This window comes from Pleurodeles waltl, chromosome 6, assembly GCF_031143425.1.
Source record: "Pleurodeles waltl isolate 20211129_DDA chromosome 6, aPleWal1.hap1.20221129, whole genome shotgun sequence".
NCBI classification, from domain to species: Eukaryota; Metazoa; Chordata; class Amphibia; order Caudata; family Salamandridae; genus Pleurodeles; species Pleurodeles waltl.
In genome coordinates this window covers 1185435302-1185454544 of record NC_090445.1, presented here as the reverse complement: position 1 = coordinate 1185454544, position 19243 = coordinate 1185435302, and the positions used below count along the sequence as shown (strand labels likewise).

General features: G+C 44.0%; 1 protein-coding gene and 1 long non-coding RNA gene across 2 annotated transcripts in view; one reads left to right on the top strand and one right to left on the bottom strand.

Moving 5' to 3' along the window:
- Positions 1–19243, bottom strand: part of LOC138300729 (uncharacterized) — a 106840-nt gene that overhangs the window by 54861 nt on the left and 32736 nt on the right. Inside the window, exons 2-3 of the long non-coding RNA XR_011204993.1 lie at positions 5913–5981; positions 708–776 (exon numbers count right to left, since the gene is read on the bottom strand). This is a non-coding gene — a long non-coding RNA (uncharacterized lncRNA). The remainder of the gene's footprint in view (positions 1–707; positions 777–5912; positions 5982–19243) is intronic.
- The window catches only part of LOC138300728 (uncharacterized), a 158807-nt gene that overhangs the window by 113170 nt on the left and 26394 nt on the right, over positions 1–19243 (top strand). Inside the window, exons 3-4 of the mRNA XM_069240437.1 lie at positions 7753–7857; positions 14964–15067. Coding sequence (XP_069096538.1) covers positions 7753–7857; positions 14964–15045 — 187 coding nt within the window. The 3' untranslated portion in view covers positions 15046–15067. The remainder of the gene's footprint in view (positions 1–7752; positions 7858–14963; positions 15068–19243) is intronic.

Here is a 19243-nt window from a genome sequence, read left to right as displayed (position 1 = left end):
CAGGTTATGGAGCATAGTTGAAGCAGCTGTTTAAATCAACAAAAAGGGAATGTGTGACCGGGTGTCCCCGGCACAGAACGCTCCCAATGACGTATCGGACAGTGCTGATACGTCATTTCCGCGTCTTCCCGTTGCCGGGGAAACGCGACGAGAGCGAGGCTGGCATACTGCCGTTGCCGGGGAAACCGTAATGGTTTCCCGGCACGGCGATACTAAAAAGGAAGACGCGCCGCAACACGGGGAGAAGCCCGACGGGGTAAAAGAGAACAGGAGACCCGAGTCGACGTCCGGCGAGCAAGAGCACCAGAGCGGCAACCTTACCTGGACGGAAGGGAGAGGAACGACGGAAGACACCGAGGAGATCGAGGGGAAAGGCCCTGGAAGGAGAGTACAGCAGGAGGACCGCTACAACGCCAGCCACGACCCTGGAGGGTCGTGGCTAACCAAGGTACGGTCCTTGTGGAGACAGAAAAGGGATACCACTAAATAAGGGACTGGGGAGGGGATAGAGGAGGGGTGGAAAGGGAGGATTAATAAGGGCACCTCGACCAGCACATGTGTGGCACCTTTACCCCACCAATATTCGTTTATGGTCACGTTCATTCCCCACCTCCTCACGGCCACCAACCCCCCTCCTTGTGTTTGTGCCTTTTCCCCAGTCCATGCTAGAGAGAGAGAAAAAACCCGTTATAAAACCCCATACTTACCCGAGCGTTTTGTCCTTCTATTTCCGGTACCCTCCTGGTTTTCCATGAGAGGACGAGTCACCACGCAACCTGAAAGAGACGAGACAATAATTAGAAGACAACACCAATCCGAGGGGGAAGCAGACGAACAAGTCCACAAGTACGGGGAGAAATCCATCTCTATCACAACCCTTTATTGCTACCAATTACGCAGAATAAATCGCTTATATAATCAATTCCATACCTCTCAGTTGCCTTTGTACTGTTCGATATGTCACAGTGGTGTCAGAAGTGGGATCCTGTTTAGGACGCCTTCCCAGACAATCGAACAGTATACATCATGAGCGACACCCTCTCATTGGGGGATATGATTAAACAGTTGGCCGAAGGCCAGCGACACCTGCAGCTGGTGTGGGAGGCCCACCAGCGAGAAGCAAAGGAGGACAGGGAAGCCTTGCAGTCGGCTTTGAAAAGCCAGGCAACAATCCTTGCCAATAATCAACTGGTCCACGAGACGGCCATGAAGAAATTAACTGAAACTATTGCTGTTAGTAAGGTTCACCCCAATGTCCCAAGTTCTGTGTTACAGAAGTATCAAGAAGGCGAAGACCCCGAAGCCTTTTTTACTAATTTCGAGAGGGTAGCTTCATCTGCCCAATGGCCTGAGGATAGATGGGGTCAGTATGTCGCGCCCCTACTTACAGGGATATTACAAGCAGCATATCAAGCAGCAAACCCGGGTGGAACCACGCCATACCAAGAAATAAAGACTAGTATCCTAGAACGGGTGGGACATGACACAGAATATTACAGGGTTAAATTCCGGAAAATCAAATGGGGACCGAATGAAGACCCCCAAACTCTTTACTACCATGTAAAGGATTTGGCTTTGAAGTGGTTGGGTCCCTCCGGTACTAGTAGAGAAGAAGTGATCCAAACAATCGTTCTCGAACAATATCTAGATGCTTCGCCTACGGCTACAAAACATTGGATTCGTCAACATCCAAAAGTGAATACGGAAATGGCAATTGATCTAGCATGTGCCTATCATCGCTCGGTGGATGTAAGGAATGTACCAACCCGACCCAGTATAAAACCAGGGATATCCAACCCTAGAAGCATTCCCAGAGCCCTGCCCGACGAACCCGTTCCTCGCAGGCTAATTGATCATCCACCAATGACTGGACCCCAATGTTACAACTGTGGGGACTGGGGCCACATCGCCCGCATGTGTCCGAAGAAACTGGATAGTAGTGAGCCAATGGAAATCGGAGTAACTCGACGACGGGTACTGTGTACAGGCCAAGGTAACCTGAAGTATAAACATACCCTGAACTTCAATGGACGAGCGGTATGGGCCCTGATAGATTCCGGGTGTAGCCAGTCAGTAGTGAGGAAGGATATTGTAAACATAGCGGACAAGGAAATAGAGCGATGGGTGAATATTTGCTGTATTCACGGGGACAAAGAGCAATACCCCTTACATGATCTAACAGTGGAATGGAGAAATTACCGGGATGTCCTACCTCTGGGGCTAATGACCGATCTGATCGAGGAGTGTATCATTGGGACAGATTATGAACATTTCCAAGAACTCCTGGATCACATCCGAAAACCTAAATGGACACAGGATTGGTGGGGGGAAGCTCCTTTTTCTGACAGCGATATTGAATGTCCCATAACCCGTAGGAAGTTGTCACGTAGGGAGAAGCGGGCAGAAAAAGTGAATCATCAGGGAAGAGAGGGATCGGGACAGAATCTAGGTCTTATCGCCGAAACACATGAGGTACCTGTCAGTTTTCCCCAACGACAGAGAGAAGACCCCTCTCTTGCCCAAGCCTGGAAGTCTGCTAAATCAGAAGAAACCGAGGAGGTGGGTCCCTACTTCTTAATTAAGAAAAACCTTTTATACAGGGTAACCACTACTCGTACGGGGGACCCTAAACTACAATTGTTAGTCCCAGAGCACTATAGAGAACAGGTGCTCACTTTGGCTCATTGTCAACCGGGTGGGGGTCATTACGGGAGGGAAAACACCGAAGAGTACCTTCTTCGGCGGTTTTATTGGCCGGGGGTTTTCGCCCACATACGCAAATATTGTTCACAATGTCCCAGGTGCCAACTCACTGAACCAGGTAGACTTAAAAAAGCCCCTCTAATGCCCCTACCCATCATAGACATACCTTTTAGTAGGATGGGAATGGACCTGATTGGTCCTGTGGTACCCTCGACTAAAGGTCATACGTATATCTTAGTTATGGTTGATTATGCCACTCGATACCCCGAGGCCGTTCCTCTAAAGAGTATGACAACCAAAACCGTTGCCCAAGCTATGATAAATGTCTTTTCTCGAGTTGGATTCCCGCATGAAATACTCACCGACCAGGGAACCCCTTTTATGTCTACACTGATGAAGCAGGTGTGTAAGACATTAGGTATTTCCCAAATTCGAACTTCGGTGTACCATCCACAGACGGATGGACTGGTGGAAAGGTACAACCGAACAATAAAAACCCTACTGAGGAAAGTAGTGGAGGACACAGGGAGAGACTGGGATCAGAAGTTACCATTAGTATTATACGCAATACGAACTCATGAACAGGCCTCAACAGGCCATAGCCCTTTTGAACTGGTGTTCGGGAGACAGCCACGGTCCCTTTTGGATATGGCCATTGAAACCTGGGAGGAAGAGGCGGAGGAAGGGGGGAAAACCCTTATTAGAATATGCCCACAATTTACGTTCTCAACTACACGATTTATGGGAAACAGTCAGAGTAAATATGGAACAAGCTCAACAAAACCAAAAACAGTATTATGACCGAGGAAGTAAGTTAAGGGTTTTGCAACCTGGAGATCAAGTACTAATTATGCGTCCCACGTCTGAACAAAAACTGGTGGCAAAATGGCAAGGTCCCTATAAGGTGTTACGATCCGTTTCTCCAGTCACTTACCTAGTTGAAATCTCAAACACTCCTCAGAAAACCCAAATTTATCATATAAATCTCTTAAAAAAATGGGAAGAACCAAACAATTCCAACTCTGTCGAAGCAATGGGCCGGTTCGTATGTCCTAGCAATAACTGGTATATCGAGTTTTGCCCAACCGAACACCATGATGGGGAGGGGCTACCCGTAGTAAACGAAACCCTAACGAAATCAGAAAAGGAACAGGTATATAGCCTACTAAAACCCTTCAGAAAGCTTTTTTCAGAAGTGCCAGGTAAAACCACCATGATAAACCATAAAATAAGGACTACACCGGGTAAAATTGTTAGGTTAAGGCCATATCGTATCCCCGAGGCAAGGAGACAGATTATGGAGAACGAAATCCAGAAAATGTTAGAACTGGGTGTGATAGAGCCTTCAACTAGTCCCTGGTGCTCCCCAGTTGTTCTAGTACCGAAACCTGACGGTACTATTCGATTCTGTATTGATTTCCGGAAACTTAACGAAAATTCCATGTTCGACACATATCCCATACCTAGAGTGGATGACGTACTAGAAAAACTGGGAAAAGCAAAGTATATGTCCACACTAGATTTGACTAAAGGATATTGGCAGATTCCCTTAGCCCCAGAGGATAAGGAGAAAACGGCTTTTGCCACTCAGTCCGGTCTTTATCATTTCACCGTGTTACCGTTCGGACTGCATGGAGCACCAGCCACGTTCCAACGGTTAATGAATAGACTCTTAAAACCATTTCAAACATTTACAGCAGCTTACTTGGATGACGTTGTTATCTTTAGTGAAACCTGGGATGATCATCTCATACATTTACAACAGATATTCCACACTCTGGCAAACGCTGGCTTAACCGCCAACCCAAAAAAGTGCGTTATAGGACAATCCGACATATCATACTTAGGATACAAAATCAGTCAGGGGAACCTACAACCTCAAACGAAGAAAGTAGATGCCATTCTGAATGCACCTAACCCTACAACAAAAAAAGAATTGCGCTCATTCCTAGGGCTGGTGGGCTACTATCAACGGTTCATACCCGATTATTCCACCCTAGCCGCTCCCCTCACTGATCTTCTGTCTAAATCCCATCCTAATCGGTTAGCCCCTTTTTCGGAAACAACAGAAGGCTAGCTTTGAGCAACTAAAGTCCTGTCTGACTAGGGACCCAATACTACGGTGCCCAGATTTCTCAAAACCCTTTCACCTATATACGGATGCCTCTGACGTGGGGTTGGGGGGAGTACTGGCCCAACCAGATGGGGAAGGTAGGGATCACCCAGTAGTGTATGTCAGTAGGAAGCTATTTCCCCGAGAACAACACTATCCCACCATAGAAAAAGAATGTTTGGCCATAAAATGGGCCGTGGAGACTTTACAATATTACCTTTTAGGTCGGCCTTTTATACTGTTTACGGACCATGCTCCCCTCACTTGGTTATCTGCTCATAAAGATACGAATTCACGGATTTTACGATGGTTCCTTGAACTCCAACCATTTTCCTTTCAGGTCCGTCACATACCAGGACCCCAACAGGCCCCAGCTGATTATTTGTCTAGGTTCCCGGAATCTACTGCGGTCCTCGAACAGGACCTTTCGTGGGGGGGGGGGTGTGACCGGGTGTCCCCGGCACAGAACGCTCCCAATGACATATCGGACAGTGCCGATACGTCATTTCCGCATCTCCCCGTTGCCGGGGAAACGTGACGAGAGCGAGGCTGGCATACTGCCGTTGCCAGGGAAACCGTGATGGTTTCCCGGCACGGCGATACTAAAAAGGAAGACGCGCCGCAACACGGGGAGAAGCCCGACGGGGTAAAAGAGAACAGGAGACCCGAGTCGACGTCCGGCGAGCAAGAGCACCAGAGCGGCAACCTTACCTGGACGGAAGGGAGAGGAACGACGGAAGACACCGAGGAGATCGAGGGGAAAGGCCCTGGAAGGAGAGTACAGCAGGAGGACCGCTACAACGCCAGCCACGACCCTGGAGGGTCGTGGCTAACCAAGGTACGGTCCTTGTGGAGACAGAAAAGGGACACCACTAAATAAGGGACTGGGCAGGGGATAGAGGAGGGGTGGAAAGGGAGGATAATAAGGGCACCTCGACCAGCACATGTGTGGCACCTTTACCCCACCAATATTCGTTTATGGTCACGTTCATTCCCCAACCCTCACGGCCACCAACCCCCCTCCTTGTGTTTGTGCCTTTTTCCCCAGTCCATGCTAGAGAGAGAGAAAAAACCCGTTATAAAACCCCATACTTACCCGAGCGTTTTGTCCTTCTATTTCCGCTACCCTCCTGGTTTTCCACGAGAGGACGAGTCACCACGCAACCTGAAAGAGACGAGACAATAATTAGAAGACAACACCAATCCGAGGGGGAAGCAGACGAACAAGTCCACAAGTGCGGGGAGAAATCCATCTCTATCACAACCCTTTATTGCTACCAATTATGCAGAATAAATCGCTTATATTATCAATTCCATACCTCTCAGTTGCCTTTGTACTGTTCGATCTGTCACAGAATGTTACTTTTTTTTATTGTACTCCATTTTCTTGCTTACGATGACATGCAGAGAAAACATGTTTATGTATTACACTCCTTCGATAATTAAAGAAAAGCTATAATCTTTCTGAATGTTTCTACACTTTACAAGCTACTGAAGCTTTTATATTTAAAAAAAAAAACATACTTGTATTGAACTATTTCTAATATCTGTTTGCAATGCATATCTTGCTTTTTTGAAGTGTTTAATTTTGCAGTAGAGGTTTTATTTTTATTCTTCATGTTTGCAAACATGGTTGCTCGTTTAAATGAAAGAGCTACGCAGCAAGGTTTTAAGTGGTTTGTGGGAAAGGTGGTGGTGTGACTTTATTATATGGGGTAAAGTACCCCATGCCTTACACAATACGGGTATTGCAAGTCACCTCAAAGTTCCATGACCTTATAAACAAACACTGCATTTGGCCTTTTCCTCGATATGGTAATTGAAGTCCTCTGTGACTTGCAATACCCTTATATGTAAGGCAGGGGGTATTTTATCCCATTTAACTCTAAACGCTCATTTAAAAATCATTGTACCTCCAATGAACAAGGATTGCTGGGTGTCAGTTTGATTTGCATTTTAAAACCTAAATCAAGTTTTAATAATGCGTTGGCAAAACAAATAAGTCTGGCATTGGCATGCAGCCTTTTTGCTTTGTCATTGCTTGTTTTGTTTTGTTAGGTTTTTTGCAAACCTTTATTCATGTGGAAACTGTCTCAAACTTAAAAAAGCAAATCTGTTTTTGTCTCAAAAGCACACATTGACATAGTAGACTTTGAAATGAACCACTTTGTGTGTGGAAGTACTCTTTCAGAAAACCATGACATCCCTCACAAAGTTAGCCAGTGGCTAAAATGCTCCAGCTATAATTTGTAGATGAATGGAAGAAAAATGTGAATGACACAATAAATAGACCAATAAATGAAGTGGTATGGGTGAATGCCCCTATAAATAAGTATTTTATACACAAAATCAAGAGGTCTTTGGAAAACACCGGAGATAAAGAAGTTATGTGCTGCATGCTCGAATTTTCAATCAAACTTGTTTTAAAAGTAGGTACAATGCCTTGTCATTGCAGTTAAAGGTCAAATTATGTCACTTTCTATGATTTCATCAGGGAGCTGAAGGTAGTGTGATGCCACTTTTGCTTCCTGTGTGATTATATTCAAAGTATGCCACTGATACATGTAAAGAACGTGCTATATGTGAAAATATTGTTTGCAAAAGTTGCCTGTACATTTTCTAATACTAACTTCAAGAGAGTGACATTTTTGTAAATGATATGTACAACACAATATTTGAGTCCCGTGATGTGATTAGTTATACTATTTGTGTACAATACCCAGAGGACATCACATGTAGTCTTTAGAATCACCCAATTTGTCCATTGATTGGCAAATGTATTGTAATGTTTATTTATAACTAATTTATTTATTGTTGAGGGTTCTTTAGTGGCAGTACCAAAAGAAAATGTAACTTATGACTGAAATATACAATACATAAGAATATGTAAATATAATAAAGACAATTGGAAGTTCTAATTAAAACATTTTCTTTAGATTTCTTAAACAGGCTGATGTACTGAAAGCTCTCGACTTACTGGGATTTGTTATCAGTGACAAAGAGTTGAAAACAATATCTGATCAACTGGATACAAATGATGGGTAAGACTAACCATAGTATGTGTATATGTGCTCTACTGATCTTATCAAGCTATAGATTTGAAGCACTAATGTAAAAGAGTAGGCAACACATTTACTGGTAAAAAGAAGATGCCTATCATGGATGGGAACATTACTGAACTTTCAGGTATCGTGAGGATCTTTTGGTCCCGAGTGGGTTTCCCCTGTTTTTTGATTCATTTCATAATTCATATTTATTTCATATTTTTTATGTTGTTCCACTGCTTTAAGAAATGACATTTTACATGCATTTCTCTCATGATATTCTTCTAGGAATATGTTGTACAAGTTGCTTGTTTAGTTAGCCTTTTCACAACATGTAATCAGTGCTTTCTGTTTAAGGCTAGGAACACTGGACACAAAATCATAGTTCTTGTGTTGCCCATTCAGGAGACAGCTTCTAACATCTAGACACAGCAGTGCATCATAGCTGTGTTTCCGACACAGTATGGCATTATTATATAAACGGAAACTGACCTGGAAGGAGCAGAGTGCTTTCCAGCCATGACCATCCTGGGATGAATACTGTGCTTGACATGCCGCTCTGCTGGCACTAACCTACCAGCTCTGAGAGGATTGTACCGCAGGCTGACTCGTGACACTATTTTCAGGTATCGGACTAAGGCCAATCCTTTAGATCAGGGCAGGCAGAAGGGTAATCTTAGGCTTTGGTAGGAACCTCTAGAATCACTGGAACCTCTAGAACACATTTATCATGGTTGGATTATTCATTGTTTTTACCATGTTCATAACACTGGTAACCTTACTCTGTTTCTGCCTAAATATCCCAGCTTATTCACTCTATGCACAAATGTGATTGTTTCAATAAGTGTAGTGTAAACTTATCTTGTATCTCTCTTGTGTTTTGTCTGGGCAGGCATGAGTAATCCGACGATAGGTGAGATCTCCCGACTTCCATGACTTCCCTGGGGAGTCAGAGTGTCATGTTCAGGTTACCCTAATCACATTCCACCCTGTTAAATTCAGGGGTTTGGGTGAGGCACTGTGAGCTAGCCAGGAATCAGGCCAACCGGTCCTTGATGTTGTGGATGTAGTTAGCACCCCACAATCTGAAGTTCTGTTTTCCTAATACTCAGTCCTAGTACCTTAGTAGGATTGTTCTTCATTTGAATTAAACTATGTTCAACTTCCCAAAGTACATATTGATGAAGAAAAAAATGCTTACATTCCAGAAACACTCAGTGACAATATCAATAGATCTGGGTAATAATTACTAATGCAAGTCAGACCTTTTGACCTTGTCGATACTTTTCTCAGTTGTGTGATATGACAACTGCCTGAGGATAGGAAAACATCAGCCATGCTTTCCAACACTTTTACCTACTGTTTTAGGTCTGTCTGCAGAACAAGTCTGAAAGATGTGCAAGAGTGCTTCTGGTAAATTCTGACTACTACTCTTATAGGTGAGGGTGTGCTATTTGCAGATCAAGACTGCTAGTATGCGAGGTATGTAAAAATGCTTCCACTAGTGCATGGCTGGTACTCTCTGATGTTGCAAGAGTGTTTCTGGTAGTGTGTGACAGCTAACCTGTGAGGGATGTGAGGTCTGTCAGAATATATGGTGTTATGCGGTTCCATTGTATGGGCCTTTACAGTTATCCTTCTGTTTTCACTGTGATCATGGCTGAAGACATCCTCTGTACATTTTTATTTATGCATAAGCCTGCCTCTGAAACAACCCTGTGTCATGCAGTTTCTATAGACTGGGTGTTTAGGGTGGCAGCACCACAGAATGTGGTAGACTGAGTCAAACCCACACCAATTGGTAGCTGTCAGGCTAACTTCTGGTTGGCCCTCAGTGCATCCCCAACCCTACCAGGGAAGAGATGATTTGTGGCAACCTAAACCTGACACTCTACTCCTCAGGGACTCCCTTTCATTTGGTTACACAGTGACTCGCACATTCCAAGTCAGGACACAAGATGAAAACTGGATTTGAATGCATTTTTTGAAGATGAAACATAACACGATATTCAGCATTACAACCAAAGTAAAGTAGATAAACAAACCCACCATTTTGCATGATTCTAGAAAGACTAAGGATTCTAAAGATTCTTGCCTAATCATATGTATAGATTTGAGGGCATAGTGGTTTGTAACCCTTCTGCCTGTCCCAATCTAATGGGCCAGCCCTAACCCCATACCGGAATGAATGACTTGATTCAGAAAACCAATTTCTTTACCACAATTCTGGCATTTTACAGGCAGATAGCCTATTTTTCCTATGTGTTGTGTTTTTAGACTTCTTCCAGTTTGAGGTAGAAGCGAATGTGAAAACCATGGTGGATCCCAGAAAGCTATGCATTTCTAAAAACATTAGACAAACGTCTAAATTCAGCAAGGGGTTATTTGCATAGATCCTTCAAGATTTTCTCAAAGAAACTATGAGCCCCATTTACTACAAACTGGTGCATAGCTCACAATGCTCCAGTTTGCTTGTGCCACCATGCACCCCCTAACAATACTGTGTGCTCCATGGCGCTCATTAGCACAGCTACGTCAGAATTTCTGATGCTGTTGTGGCGCTTTGCTGATGCTAGTCCAGCAAAGCATGGGGAGGCCCATAGAACAGAGCATAGTGTTACCTTAAAGCCTGCCCTAAATAGGCATTCGAAAGATGACAATAGAGTGACACAGTGAAATCTTATTGATTTCACTACGCATTTCTGAAGGCCTCCATGTGGGGAAACACCTCCCTTGCATGCATTATACCTGGCGCAGGTAAAATGTGGTGCAAGAGTTTACAAACTGGTGCACTGGTACCATTTCGCCAGTTTGTAATTACAGCATGGGATTGGGGACTGTTCAGCTCCGCTGTAGCATCAGAATAAATGACACTACTGTGGTGCAAGGGGCTTGTAAATGAGCCCCTAAGTGTTAAAATAATTATAGATTAAAAATTAGCAGGAAAACAGGACCATTTGTGACAACGTTTTCATTTGTAACTTCTCATCATGATGGCAGTTTTTTTAAAAGCAATATACCATAACATTTGCCACACCTTCTGGTTGCGAGGATATATAGGGTTTGTGGATTTTCCAAGAACTTGAGGTACCAAGAGCCAACCACTGAACTGCACCTTGCTATAATTTTTCATTGTCTACCGGGTATAGAGAAATTCATATGGTAAAATATAAATAGTGAAAAATCGGTAACAAGGAAACTTGTGTAATGGGCACAAGATATGGAGTTTAAAAGCAGGGACTATTTGTATGTCTCTGAATTTGTGGGTACACGTACTAGCATGTGAATTTAAGGGTATTTCTCGTGGTGATGACTTCTTTCTTACACACTGTATTAGATTTGGAAGATGCAAAGGCAGATAAATGCAATTAGTAGTAACACGTGTTATACTATTCTGTATTCCCCTAAGCCTCTAGATAAAAATGGTACCTCACTTGTGTGGGTAGGCCTAATGCCCATGACAGGAAATGTCCCAAAATGCAACATGGACGCCTCACATTTTTCCACAGAAAACTGACCCTTTTTTTTGCAATGTGTCTAGTTGTGGATTCTGGGTCCTAGCTCATCCAGCACTTAGAGAAACCTCGCAAACCTGTACATTTTTGAAAACTAGACACCTAGGGAAATCCAGGATGGGTTTGTAGTGTAGCCATTTTTAATATAACCTTTGCACGTTTGCTTTAAGCATTAGGCCTCTGTGCACTTTGTTCTAGATGCATTTTATTTAGACTTGCACTGTTATTTTTCAATAACCAGTTTCACGGTCTTGTTGTATTTTCTTCTATCACACTGTTTAGCCTACTTCAGCACCGGAGTTCTCAAACAATACATTCTTACTCGCTCTGTGCTTCAGTCAAAGATACAGTCTGGTACACTGCCAATAGACGTGGTAGGAGTTTAGTCTTTAGGGTTCGTAGACAATACACATTCTTACGTAGGGACGTTTCTTAGCACACCGACGTGTTAGTTATAAAAACACTTCCTAGTCCTAATACACGTGAGAGGGAGATTCCGACCAGGGAACCACAACTAGACGCCGACTGCCCTGTTGCAGATGCTGATCCAGATCACAGGCCTTTGCTCAGGTATGAGGGTTGATGTCCTCCCGGGGAATCTGAAAGGCAAGCTTAGAGCTTAACATGCTGTGCTCAAAATAGAACTTAGTTGAGAGAACGTAATCTGGTAACACTATGATAGCGTTATTTCTATGTTTCACTCTCCTCGTTACTATTTCAATCCTACTGTGTTGTATGGTTCTGGTTGTTGCGGCTCACGCCTTATTATCTAAAATGCAGTTGTTTTATTAAATCAATCTGTAAAACTTAAACTGCCTCTGTCATTTGTATATGAGACCACAATTGGCATGAGAGAACTGGTTGGGATCTGAGTGACCACGACTTCCCTGAGAAGCTCTAAGATGTCATGTGCTCGGCTGCCCAATCATCCCTTCCCTTTGGGAGAGATGAGGCACTGCTAGTTAGCCGGAGCAAAACTGGATTTAGGGTGACAGGGATCCTTCTCCGTGGGTCAGACTTAGTCCCCCACACTGAGAATGACCCTGATACCCAAACATCCAGTAGTCTCATTTAGGATAATGAGAGCCAACGCGACAGGGTGACTTGCATGGCTCTCACCAGGTTGCGTTACCCAGAATCCCTTGCAAACCTCAAACTTTGATTAAAAACACATTTCGCTCATATGTCTGTGATGGAAAGTTCTGTAATCTGTGAGGAGCCACAAACCTCCTACAAACCAGCACTCCCCTAAGTCTTCTGATAAAAATGGTACCTCACTTGTGTGGATAGACATAGTGCCATGCCGTGGCCATGCCCATGTTGGGACGTCCCCACCCCCTGGGGCAGATAGGGGTTGTGGCCCCACCTGCCCACCATGGGGGGGGGGGGGGGGGGGGCAGAAAACTGTTTCCCCATTTTTATGGGGGTTTGGCCATGGCCACACCTATGCTGGGCAGCCCCCAACCCTCCAATTAAAAAAAGTACTCCCTGGTGTCTAGTGGGCTTTCTGTCCCTCCGGGGGGGGGGGGGGGGCAGATGAGGATTATTGTTTGCATATTTTTGGTCATGCCCTTGCAGGGCAGACCCCACCCCTATAATGAAAAAAAAGTAATCCCTGCTGACTAGTGGGCTTTCTGCCCCCCTCCTGGAGGGAATAGGGGGTAATTGCCCCTATCTGCCCCCAGGGGAGCAAAAAGACTAAGTATTACCATTTTCAGGGGGTGCACAAGCTCTTGCCCAAGAGGCCGCTCCCCCTCTCCCTAGTGTCTAGTGGGTGGATCCCTGCTTGGGGATCGCCCTCCTGTGGAGATCCCCAAGCAGGGATCCACTGGGGAATGGTACCATTGGAAACTGGAGATTTTTCCCCTTTCTAATGATACCTCTCCTTTCTGTATTGGTGCTTACAGGCTGAGATAGCCCATTGAGCAACGATACAGTGAAAGTGAAATGTGCCGATTTCACTTTCATTTTCATTGAAATGACATCAGCGTGCTGTGTGCGCTGATCGTCATTTTAATGAAAAAACTAAACAAACCTCGAGAGCTGGGGAAGCTCTTCCCCAGCTCCAGAGGCTAATTGTAGCTAAAGGAAATCCTTTCTGGTGTCCTCACGAGAGAGATTTCCTGGCTCGTGTATGAGGACAACTTGGAGCCATCCTCAGCACACAAGGACTTGGAGCTGTCCTCCACAACAAACCAGTTAAATAACTTCCTCCACCTCAAAAAATATCTACTCCCATACATTTAAATATGAGATTAAAATATCAATTGATGTCTACCAAAAGGTTGTTACTTAAAAATTTAGGAGGAATTAAGCAAAAGAGGGGATGCGTAGCCAGAGAAAACAGATGTGAAAAGGGTTTTCTGGATGAGGGGTATCAATTGTTTACAGTTTATGTATTTTATCATTAATTACTACAAAGAATACTGTTCCTCGCATGTTTTAAACCTGCTGGTTTCCTATCTGCATTAACACCATAATGCATTTTTACTTCACTTTGCTCCATAGGAAAGCCTTTAAATTCAACAGCTGCTGTTCCAGCTAAATAGTATTGAGAGGTTCCTCTCTATTGTCTTAAATTTAGAATGTACCCAGTATAGTTGTTCATTAGAACTTTGTGGTCAAGCTGTACTGGAACACTAGAAAATCAACTAACAGGCTGCTTCTGCTGTTGGAGGTACATGTTTTACATAGCATGCTAGACATTTATCTCAGATTGATGAGGAATGTATTTGTGAATTTATAGAAATTGTGCCCTAATTTTAGCTTCTCAAACACCTTACATAATTTTTATGAGAAAATCAAATGAGAAAGGTGGTTTCTCTCAAACATGGTTCATGGTCCAGCGGGAAGGTTAGAATATTTCAGAGGTTAAAATCATCTTAGATCTCACCACAGTTCATACAATTATGTTTACACCAACAAATGGCGTATTTTGAAATAATATGCTGTCCCTCTTATTATTTGCTCATGTTTATTCCATCAAAGTCATATCAAAACCGAAATCTAGGCATTCAGTGCAATGCATTTCAATTGGACATTACTGGCAGAACCTAATCACCAAACAAAATCCAAAAGGTAAGCTTTTTGTATATTTTTACCTAAATAGTCCATTGATAAACACAGTATCTAATACTTTAGTGAATTTTATCCCAAATTTTAAGGGCTTTATTCCCGACAGCAATAGTATCAAAGAAAGAGGGCACTCCCAAATAGTTAGTGATCTGGATGGAGTAGGGTCCTCAGATTCCTTGCATCCTTCTGGCAATAATGACCTGGGAGTTAATCCTCTTCACCCTCCCCTCTCCCCTGGGGATAATGTTGCTTAAATCAATTCTCATGAAAAAACACTAATTGCATGGAGTAGCTTCTGAGCATAAGTGAGGGAGTCATTAACAGTGAATACATTGGAAAGAGGCTGCTGGAGACATATAGACATAGTAATTCGGAATATCAAATGTACAAATAGAGGCTTAAAAATGGAATATAAAGCAAAGGGAAAGCTTTACAAAAAAGCTGTACATTCTCTATGCGAACATCTAATAATGAATGTTTCTTAGAACGTTTCATATGCTTTATCTTTTACAGAACACTTAACTTTAGAGCATTTCAGGAACTGGTTGCAGAATGGCACGGTGATTCCAGAGATTACTATGAGGAAATTAAGTAGGGATTCGCCTTTATTGATCATGGTAAACAAAGCATTATTAAATGACTTTATTATATGGGTTCTTTTTAAGTACAATGGGGCAAGATATAGATGGTAATTTGTAACAAACAGGAAATGTTTTAGTCATCTGGTGTCCATTTATATTCTAATGTATTGAACAGTTCCACAAAAGTTTAATATGGCAAACATGCATTACCATTATATGATAATTTATTTAAAATAGGTGTTTTAGTTGAACTGTTAAAAAACAAACAGTAATTTGTGGCATAGCACAATCATTATTACAATTATGAACAGCTTCTTCATGGCACATTCATGGCATATGCTTTTAAAAATGCACCTATCTTATAATAAATTATACTTTTAACGCCAGATGTGTTACTGCATCAGAGCTCTTCCATCTACTTGAATGCAACATATAATATATTTTACGCTCAAAAAGAAGCAATTGCTGCATCAGGTACAGCAAAGGCAATGGAATGTCTCGTCTTGGAACCAGCAAAAGACTTCAGGACCAGAACCCTGCCATTTTACCAAACCCTGCTCTCTGTAATATAGAAATAACAAATATGAGGTCTAAAAATGTATTTTGCCCAAATATTCTTAATTGCAAACTCATTTTTATTGAAAGGGCAGACTATTAACTCAAAATCAAAAATGGAACTTCGAGTCTTCAAAGAGAGTGAATATGTCAACATTAGAAATAAATTGTCACTTCTTATAGCCAAACCTATAACAATATATTGATATTTTCAGTCATTAAATGATCATACAATCTTAGTGAGATACATTTTTCAGCGCAATGGCTTAGCCTATTCAACTCTTGTTAAGGACACTACTGCGCTGGGTCTCTAAGAGCTCACTATCATCTCCCCACCCTTAACCGCCCCAACTTCTCCCCCCCAAGTGAGTCAAAATTCGTGGTGCGGGATGAACATTGTGCGGTGAGGTCATGTGTGCGCCGCCATCCCTTGTGTGATGCAGCATCAAGTTTCTATTCAGTAGGGATGTCTGCTGTCAGGTGTGATGTGGTTGGGTTTGATCATTTTGTCTTTCCTTCAGGGGTCAGGGCAATCGTGGCCGCCTCTTCAATGGCTTCCATTACCATGTCCCATCCCCTTGCTACCTCGAGGGATCTAATCCCTCTTTTGGCCTCCCTGAGAAGGGCATCCCACTCACATCTAGCCCATTTCCCTTTTCCATTGAGAGATCTTTGGGCCTGTTGGGTTTTTCCAGGTCATGGCATCTCCCTCTTGGCCAAGACATAGGCCAGGTCTGGAATCTGCTAGTGACCTTTGTTTTGGACGTATATGGGAAACATCTGAGTAAGCAATGCCCGTTGTACAGGGAATCACCCTGTCCACTGCTGTTGCCACTGATTGGGTCACCTCTTCCCAGAACGACCCTAGTGCTGGGCAATCCAAAAACATGTGCTTGGATTCTGCACCGAGCAGCCCGCACCTAGGGCATTTTGCTCCATCCATGCTGAAATGCCCATTAATCTGACTGCCAGCAATATTCCCTGCTCTCTGGCGGCCACCAGCCTTGGGGCCAGCAGTTCTTCGTACATAGCATAGAACTCGACTGGGAAGCCATCTGTCCCCGCTGTCTTCCCCCTAGCCAATTCCTTGATGGCCCCCTTGATTTCCTGTTGGGGGGTGGCTCTTCCCATCTTCTCTGCTGTGTCAGGTGTGAGTTTGGCGAGCAGCATCTGAGCCAAGTAGGCCTCTGTGGTTTCTCTATCATACAGGAAGGTACTTTTATATAGCCACTCATAAAAGGCTAGAAAATGTGCATTAATTTCTTCCTGTCCATAGAAGCTATCCTCCATGTCCGTTTTAATTTCCAGAATGATTGAGCCTCTCTGAGTCGGCAATGCCATCCACAAACGCATAAGGCCTGCCTTGTCCCTCTCCCTGTGGGCTCTTGCTATATAATTCCTATAGTCGAAGCAGCAAAGATGTTCAACGCACTCCACTACTATTTCTTTGAGTTCTAACATTTTATGCTGGTAGTTTGGATGCTCCGTTCTACTCCTTTCAGCCTGTCTCAGTTTGCTCTCGGCCACTATGGTGTCTTCAAGTAGCGTTCTACATACCCCTACCGATCTCGCTATGTACCTCCCACTCAGTACTACTTTAAAGGCATCCCATTCAGTTAAAGGATTGCTGGTTGTGGCCCCGTAATCCGCCAAAAAGTTAGCAATATGTTGTTTCACCTCCCCCTGATAGTGTGCATCCTCTAATGATTCCGGTTTTAATTTCCATGTGGTGAGACGGGGAGGGGCAGACCCCACTTCAGTGATAGCAATATTGGGTTTTGGTCTAAGTTAGTGCAAGCCAAGTATTCAGTTTTGTGTACATGAGAGAACACATCTGGTGTACACAGGAATGCGTCCAGCTGAACATGTAATTCATGTAAATAGGAGAAATACGAGTAGTCTCTGGTGTCAGGGTACAGCCTTTACCACACATCAACCAGGCCCCAATGTGATTGCCAGGATGTGAATTGCCGTGCCACGCTAGTGAGCAGAGAATTGTGCAAAAAGGGGTGGGAGTGGTCTTTAATGGGATTCGCCACACAATTAAAATCTCCTCCCAATACTAGTGAGTGTTGCAGGAATGGGGCCATGTGGCCTGATAGCTGCGCAAAGAATGCACCCTGATCCAAGTTGGGTGCATAAACATTAAACATCGCCAGCTCCCTGCCCTCTAATCTCCCCCGAATTGCTACAAACTGCCCCTCCGGGTCAATGAGACTATCCAGCAATTGGAATGGGACTGCCGCCAGTATCCACATCAGAGTCTCTCTGGCATAGACGCTTCTCCTCTGTAAGTATGAAAATACCTTATACCTTCTGACCATCATGTGCACACCCCGGACATTCGATGAAATGAATTTATATGAGTCAAATGTAGCCATACCACTGTCTTGTCCACAGCGGCTTCTGTGCCCATCCGATCTCCATCGACAACCGCAGCCGTGTACTCCCACTCCACATTTTAGATACAGAACTACCAAACTCTGGGACTCACATTGCCCTATAAACCTACCCCAACAACTAACTTCCTAACTCCCCTTCCCCAGAACAAAAGATTTTTCGTCTCTCATCCAAACCTAAACAAATACGTCAACTCGTCTATCGAATCTGGCGGTGGTCCTCAAGTTCTTTTAGAGGAATCTAGTATGTTGCCTGTTTCCCCCCATCCTATATTTGTGAATGTGTTTTTGGGCTCGGCCGCCCTCCTGCTGGTTCCGCCATCTCTGACTGTTCTTTCGACTGTTCATGATGGGAGGATGATTCCCAGATGATTTTTGGTGGCCGCCCCGCGCCGACCCAGGTCCTCACGAATAAATCCAGAGATGAGCGAGTCAGATGATGCAGTCCACCATCCCTGGAGTCACTTCTGGTGCCGTCCCATCTGATGTGCGCGTTATATCTGAGTCTTGATCCGATCCTGAGTGCTCCATCTCCTCACCCACCATCGGGGGGAGCCGGGGCCTGGTCCACTCAGAGAGGCCACCGCTTCTATTACCTTTTGGCATTCCCTTTGCACTTCTTTGTTGGAAGGAGCCGTCAATTGTGGTTCATGCTATGTCAGGATCTCCTTTGGTGGTTGCGGGTCTCCCGTGAGATTTTTCTCTCCTGGTGAAGACTGGGAGTCTATCCACTGCCATACTTCTTCCGGTATGGTAAAGAACTGTCAGCCTCCCTTGGCCATCACCTTCAGTTTTGCTGGGAACATCATTCCATATTTTATCCCCATTTGCGGCAGGTTTTGTTTACCATCTCGAAAAGTGGCCCTCTGTTTCTGTACTTCCTGCGAAAAGTCTGGAAAAATATGGACCGTGTGATTGTCTATTGTACAGTCGTCGTTCCTCCTGACTTGGCTCAGCAAATAGTCCCTGTCCCTATAATACAGCAAACGAGCTATAACAGGCCTTGGAGGGGCCCCTGGGAGCGCGGGCCCACTGGAACCCTATGCACTCTCTCAAGTGCAAAGAAGGGTGAGAGTAAGTTCTCTGCCACTTCCTCTTTAAGCCAGCACTCTAGAAACTCCACCATATTATTCTTTTCAATGTGCTCTGGTAAGCTGATCACATGGATATTGTTTTGTCAGGAATGATTTTCAGCGTCCTTGTTCATAGTCTTGGTTGTCACTAATCTTTGGCAGGATCTCTTTGACTTGTTTTTCCG